We start from the raw sequence: 7346 nt of genomic DNA, 5'->3' as shown, positions 1-7346 counted from the left end.
GTTCATGGGTGGTGCTGGTGGGGGTGATGTAGCCCTAGGTGGTCCTGGATGGGATGATGTAGCCATAGGTGGTGCCGGTGGGGGTGATGTAGTCATGGGGGGTGCTGGATGTGGTGGTGTAGCAGTAGTGGCTGCAGCTAGGCCAGGTGCTGCAGGTCGTGGTGGAGGTGTATCGGGCGGTGTTGCAGTAGTGGCTGCAGGTGGTGGTGGTGGAGGAGGTGTATCGGGCGGTGTTGCAGTAGTGGCTGCAGGTGGTGGTGGTGGTGGTGGAGGAGGTGTATCGGGCGGTGTTGCAGTAGTGGCTGCAGGTGGTGGTGGAGGTTGTTTATCGGGCGGTGTTGCAGTAGTGGCTGCAGGTGGTGGAGGTGGAGGAGGAGGTGTATCGGGTGGTGTTGCAGTAGTGGCTGCAGGTGGTGGTGGTGGAGGAGGTGTATCGGGTGGTGTTGCAGTAGTGGCTGCAGGTGGTGGAGGTGGCGGAGGAGGTGTATCGGGTGGTGTTGTAGTAGTGGCTGCAGGTGGTGGAGGTGGAGGAGGAGGTGTATCGGGTGGTGTTGCAGTAGTGGCTGCAGGTGGTGGAGGTGGAGGAGGAGGTGTATCGGGTGGTGTTGCAGTAGTGGCTGCAGGTGGTGGAGGTGGAGGAGGAGGTGTATCGGGTGGTGTTGCAGTAGTGGCTGCAGGTGGTGGAGGTGGAGGAGGAGGTGTATCGGGTGGTGTTGTATCGCCACACACGAAGCTCGCATCAGTGTCGGTGCCGGGGGATGTAAACGTGACGAAGCCCGGTGGGTCAGCGGTGATGTGGCTTTCGATCCAGCCCTGGAAGCGAGACACGCGAGCGTAGACTCCTGGGAAGTCGGGCAGAGCGCAGCCCACGCCGAAGCTCACCACCCCAGACTGGACCCAGCGGGAACCGCTACGGCTCACCATTGGCCCGCCAGAGTCTCCCTGATGAGGAAATGAGGGGGATTCATGGTGTACGTAAGGAGGATCTTTTTTGAGAGGCGCTAGCCCCTCCTATATGTCCAGCTTTGAGGGTCTGTGTGAACACAAACATTGAAGACGAAGGTGTGTAAACAAAAACAGTGAAGACAAAAGTGTGTAAACACAAACATTGAAGACGAATGAGATGATGTATGGCCGACGTATGATGATAAGAGCGCCCCTCACTTTACACAAGTGTGACTTTTTTTCAAATTAATTTATGCTTTATTTATTCAGATTTCTGCTGCTGGGCACTGAGACTTAAAGCGGCACTATACTTGGGGTATAGGAAGGCCCCGATTGTTGGGAGGAGCGTTTGCTACTCCTAATATGCAGATTATCTTGTAGCGTGCGCCTACCTCTACTGCATCTTTGTGAGTTATACGAACTAGAACAGTGCCCGTTGGGAGGTGATCAGGTGTGATCAATATTGGCTAATAAACGGCCAATTCATTGTGATGTCAGAACAGGCCAGCTCCATATATTATGGAGATCTAGGGGTGATCAGTGCCCGTTGGGGGGGGGGGTGGTCAGGTGTGATGGTATACTGCATGGACAACCGGCGATCTGGGCAAACGCTACTGGGCAAACGCTACATGAGCATCAAGAGCAGCACCTCCAGACTCTTGAACAGTTTCTATACTTGTCAACAATTAGACTGCTGAACAAGAACTAGGACTGGTGACGCCGCACAGACTTAACTGAATTGGTCTCCTTTTAGTAGAGACTACTTTATATATATATACGTGTACATAGGCTACATATCACTATTATTTAATTATTTTTATATGCATACACATATTGTACACCATGTAGATTAGTCATGTAGGCTACTATCACCTTTCCCTCCTTCTATCTGGCAGGTGAAGTCTTAGAGGTGGTAACAAAGTTTAAATACTTGGGGCACATAATCAGAGAAGATCTATGTGATGATGATGATGTGCAGCGCCAGTGCTGTAAACTTTATGGTCAAGCCAACATGCTGGCACGAAAGTTTCATATGTGTTCAGACAATGTCAAAATAGCACTTTTTAAAACCTACTGCACTCCACTCTATACAGCTCACTTGTGGTGCCGATACAGCAAAGCGAAAATGAAAAAACTTCAGGTGGCATATAATGATGCTTTTCGAATATTCCTGAGACTCCCAAGATGGACCAGTGCTAGTGAAATGTTCGTGACCTGTAATGTACCCACATGTCATGCTTTACTGAGGAATTTTATGTATAGATTCATGTGTAGACTGAGGGAATCAAATAATGCACTAATTATGGCCTTAACAGGGATCACACAGAGTGACACAGTCTTCTCATCATGTTTCTGGAAACACTGGAGGCAATGTTTATATGTTTTTAATTGACAAGGACTGCCTGGAGTGAAAATAGCCTGATACATACAGTAGGATATCTCTGTGTTGTTGTTTTTGTATTTACTGTTGTGTTTTTACATGTTGTTTGTATATGGACCATTGTGTCTGAAATAAAGTTTTCAATCAATCAATCTTTCTTTTAACTGCAATGATGAGCCTGCACAAACAAGAATTTCACCCATGTTACTTGTAATGTGATGTGACAATAAAGTTAGATTCTGATTCTGATCTGACGGATCTGTGGAACGCGCGTGTCAAATTTGAAGTCGGACTTACGTGGATTACAGACGTGGTGATAGATAGATACGTTAAATTTGATAGAGCACCGACGTCTGACGGCGGTTTGACTCATAATATGGCTATGAATAATCAACTGACGACGAGAAAACGGTGGTCAATTAATGTATCACCTGACATGAGTCCTTTCCTCCAGCTTCGAGACCGGCACAAATCATGTTCTGTGTGATGGTGTAGAACCGTTGGTCATAGAAGCAGTCACACTGTTTATTTCCCACGACCGGCACGTCAACTTCCTGAAGGGTCTTTGGAGAGGGCAGGGGAACTAATGGAAGAGAAGACATGCATAAATATAGTTCTACTAGGTTCAAGGGTTCAAGGTTGTACTTTATTGTTACATCTTAAACTTTAAGATGGTTGAAAAGTGGTGAAGTGGTCCTTTAAGACTTAAAGGACCACTTCACCACTTTTCAACCTATCTTCATATAATAGGTCCTCACTATTAATCATGAAAAAATGGTGCAATTTTTTTCTACTCTGTCTGTGTCTCATAGGAGGGCTGTGGGCAGTTCAGAAACCGTCTTCCAGTGACATCATCGATGGGGAATACAAGCTAATAGAAACTGCAGGCTTTCTAGCCCTGAAAAGTTGCAATGCGAAAATGGAAGCCATAGTTCTCACGGGTCACGATAATGAAAATCTAAATATCTTTGTAAATAAAATCTTGTTTAAAAAGAATCTGCCCGTCCTATGAGACACAGAAAATAATCATGCAATTTTTTCATGATTATTAGTGAGGACCTATTATATGAAGATAGGTTGAAAAGTGGTGAAGTAGTCCTTTAATTGTGTACAGGCACATGATGTTTGTCTTCCTTCAGACGATGCAGCAGCACAGTCACACAGCAAACAAAGGGATCAAATCTTTGCAAAGAAGAGAAAACAAATAATTAAAAAAAGAGTATCATTATGTACATGTGCATGTTTTCTCTGTAGAAGTAGCAAAGTTAGGGATCCGACTATAGGGATCCAGCTGATTGGGAAGCTTATACAAATATGAAAGAAATATGTATGCAATACTCAAAAAACGCAGCCCTATTCATCTATGCAGCTTGCCTGAACTGTTGAACTCCCCTGCCAGTGACCCGCCAGCTCATCTAAATGGTAAACAGAGTTTGCTATTCTAATATCACCAGCATTCAATCTTTCCAATCTTTGTGAACATCCAATTTGTAACCGTTGCCCTAGGAAATTACATAACACTATTGCTATCAGCTATTACTAGCCTATACAATTAATTTTCACAGCTCAGACTGTTTAGCTATAGACCTGCAATTGAATGAATACGGCAAAACCCTATATAGGCGTTTGCCATAGGAGATGATATGTGGAAAACCCTTGTCAACAACAGCCTGTCAACTGTTACGCAACACACAACTATAGTCGTGTCATCTCCTATTGCACTTATGCTGCGTTCACACGGGCAGATGCAAAGATGCAGTCCACCATTCATTTTCAACGGAAGCCAGCGACATGAGGATACAGTGATGCATCCAACGTTTGTAGCTGCTGCAAAAGATACAAATTAAGCTACAAATTGAAGCTGAGCTGGGTTCAACTTCCAGACGTAAAGCTACAAAGCTACAGCTGTAGCTGAAAGTCACTACGGAAGCACGCTTGATGACGTCATGGCCGCGTGAGCAACAGTTTTCACAAAGCGACAACGCGACACATTTGTGCTGTGATCTTTGCATCTTTTTGCATCTGCCCGTGTGAATGCAGCATTAACTCACCTCCAGATTGTATCGTCCCCCAGCCAGTCACCCAGCTCATAGTTCCAGCGTAGAAGGTGCTGTCCGCCGCTGCCAGACAGACCGGGCGGATGTACGGCGTGAAGGCGACGGGGCTGGAGAGCTTCAGCAGAGCGATGTCGCTGTCTTCACTCGCCAGCTGAGAGTAGTCAGGATGGCGGATGACCCGCGTGACCGTCCTGGTTAACTCATTGGGGTTGGTTCCTTCTTGGCTCTGGCGGCCCAAGTAAACAATCTCACCGTCATCAGTGTTCCTGAAATAATTTGGAAAAAGAGAGTCTGATAACCATGATGTGTTGTGAGGGAGGGGATGGGGGGGGGGGGGGGGGGGGGGGTAATGGGAGACACTAGGCTATGGCTATTTGGCGGTCCTTGTCATGGAAGAGTTTGGGAACCCCTGTCCTGTTGATTTGAAATAGTGATCTTTATAAATACTTACGGTAACCTACAATAATATAGATGATCATTTGTTCATGGCAGGATGTGGTTCTGTTTAGGGATGTCCAATGGGGCAGCCTATAATGGAAGCCTGATGGAAGTCAATGAAGGGCTGAGGTCCAGTCCAAATTGATTTCTCACCCTCTGAAGCAGTGTGCAGCGGACAGCACCCATTCTTTGTTGATGAGAGAACCTCCGCAGAAATGACCGCCAGAAGAACGGTGTATGCTGGCCTGCCATGGCCAGTTCCCCGGGGGGGAGTCGTGACCTCCGACGATTCTGGTGTTCTGAGACGCCTGGCCGCACACTAACGAAAAACAAAAAACAGAGACCACAAATCAGAGAGATGTTTTATGAAGTCGTGTGCAACAGCAAGGTTCAGGAGTAGCGACCACCCTCTGCTTAACGCGGGCAACTTGCCGCTCTCAATTGCACCCCTAGCTTCCTATACATATATCCTATCTATATCTATATATATCCTATATAGGTATAGGACATCATCATTGGGCAGATTCTTTTTTAAACAATTTTTTTTAGATTTTCATTATCGTGAGAACGATGGCTTCCATTTTGGCATTGCAACTTTTTTCAGGACTAGAAAGCCTGCAGTTTTTATTAGCTTGTATTCCCCATCGATGATGTCACTGGAAGATGGTTTCTGAACTGCACCACAGCCCTCCTATATGAGACACAGACAAAATTGCCAAATTGGAGATGGACAGAGAGAGGCTTCCTGACTCCTCTCAAATCTCGCGAGAGTTTGTTGTTGGGATAAAGAAAGGTCGATAACAAAGTAGATATGTGTCATGATAATAATGTCCAATAAATAATGTAAAAGACACTGGTTTGGATTATTTAAACACTGGATTAACACTTTCAAGCGTTTAGCATTAAACAGTACAGGCCTACAATGTTGAGTAATTCGCCTGATAGTAACTATTTAGTCGTTACAGGCCTTCCAGGGCCCTATAGGTTTGATAAGTAATCTGAATTGTGCATGAATGAACAAATCAATCAATTAAGCAATGATGAAGGGGAAAATATTAGATTCCGGGACAGTGTGTGTGTGCGCTGAATTTGGCAGCAGAAATAGGACATTTCATGAAACAAACAAACAAATAAAACCAGTTTCACATGGATGCTTACCGGACAGTTGTGAATAAGAGCCTGGAATTCAAAACAAAGGAAGACATTAGGGTTCAGTCAACAGCTAGCATAGTCGTGTCCATGTGTGAACTTTGTCGCCTAGTTCTAAACAAAATTGATTCTATTTAACAGAACTAAAACTGAACTGAAACTGAAGATTTCATGTTTTTTATATAGAAGTGCATATATGTGTACTACTACTAAGTCTCTAAGTGTGATGAATTGAAAATGGTGGACCCTGTTGTGAACAAGTGTAGGCCTAATGCTTTACCAGTGTGTCGTCCACAGTAACAGCTAAAAAAAGGACAAGAGACAAAACTGAAACTAAATTTCCAAGACTGGTTTGGCAAACTTTGGTTATGTTGAACATATAGAGCACCAAAGTCGGACAAAATGTCAGTGCTGAAATAGGGTTAGAGTTAATACAAGGTCATTGTACTCTTAGCCTCGGAAACCCAGACGTTTTTATTTCCAGGGAGGAAAAAAAAGTCCACTTCAATTCGGCATAGAGTAGCGCAAACATTGCTCACTCTCTGCTGATTTCTGATTGTCTGCACCTTTGTAAAATTGACATACTGCCGGGAGCTGCCTATGCCATAAAAAGCATATGTGAGTTCCAGGCTATTGTACTCTAGTCTAGACAATCCCAATTAAGGTTCCACATCTAATCCCAAAGCCTGTGGAGTTAGTTTTATATAACAAAATAAAGTTGTATTTTCTCTGTTTTAGCCTCGGGTAGAAACCTCAAAGAATAATCAATGGCCTTTCTTTACCTTTGAGCTGAAGGACGAGCATGAGAGATATCCCACACAGCTGCTTGTGCAGGAGGGCCATGTTTCTATATCTCTCCATTCCACTCACCTGCCTGGCACTGTCAAATAGCTTTGCTTTGTACTCAACTCCTCCCATACAGTGGCAACTGACGATTAAACTATTTTGACGTGTCGCTGGCTTCCTCATTCCTATTCTGATCCACAACACCTTGCTCTCTTGTCTGGTGTGGAGGTGTTCTTCCTGTTATCATGACGCACTCAACAATCTGAAGGTCAATCTGAAGTATACGATCACAATTAACCCAGAGGCTGATTTTACAAATGCTTTCGGGGAAGAAAAAAAAAACAACAGCTTTCTGAAAAACCTGCATGTTTAACTGCATGTTTCTATGTGGTGTTCAACTGTTTCAAGGACAGCCAACATGTACATATAGGCTATTTGGCCATGTACTCCCATGTCAATAGACTTAATGTTGGAACTGTTTTTACTGTCATTACTTAATACTTAATGTATTTTACTGATGGAAGCAAGGATTTGAGTTAAAAATGTTTGCTTTCAAACATGCACACATTTTCAAGAATAGCAGATAGCTT

The 7346-nt window shown here is 44.4% G+C and overlaps 1 protein-coding gene across 1 annotated transcript; it reads right to left on the bottom strand.

Moving 5' to 3' along the window:
• Window positions 1-669: 669 nt before the first annotated feature.
• On the bottom strand, window positions 670-6838 carry LOC308335330 (serine protease 33-like; the record flags this gene model as incomplete). Its single annotated transcript, XM_080792348.1, has 6 exons — window positions 6753-6838; window positions 5980-6000; window positions 4975-5140; window positions 4378-4649; window positions 2758-2909; window positions 670-942 (listed from the first exon to the last, which is right to left on the bottom strand). Coding segments are annotated over exons 1-6 (963 nt in total), but the record flags the coding sequence as incomplete, so codon positions are not given.
• Between the last annotated feature and the right edge of the window lie 508 nt (window positions 6839-7346).

Source organism: Protomyctophum bolini (assembly GCF_963924005.1).
Source record: "Protomyctophum bolini genome assembly, chromosome: 20".
NCBI lineage: Eukaryota > Metazoa > Chordata > Actinopteri > Myctophiformes > Myctophidae > Protomyctophum > Protomyctophum bolini.
Note: the sequence above shows the minus strand (reverse complement) of the source record. Positions and strands in the feature narration are given on the sequence as shown.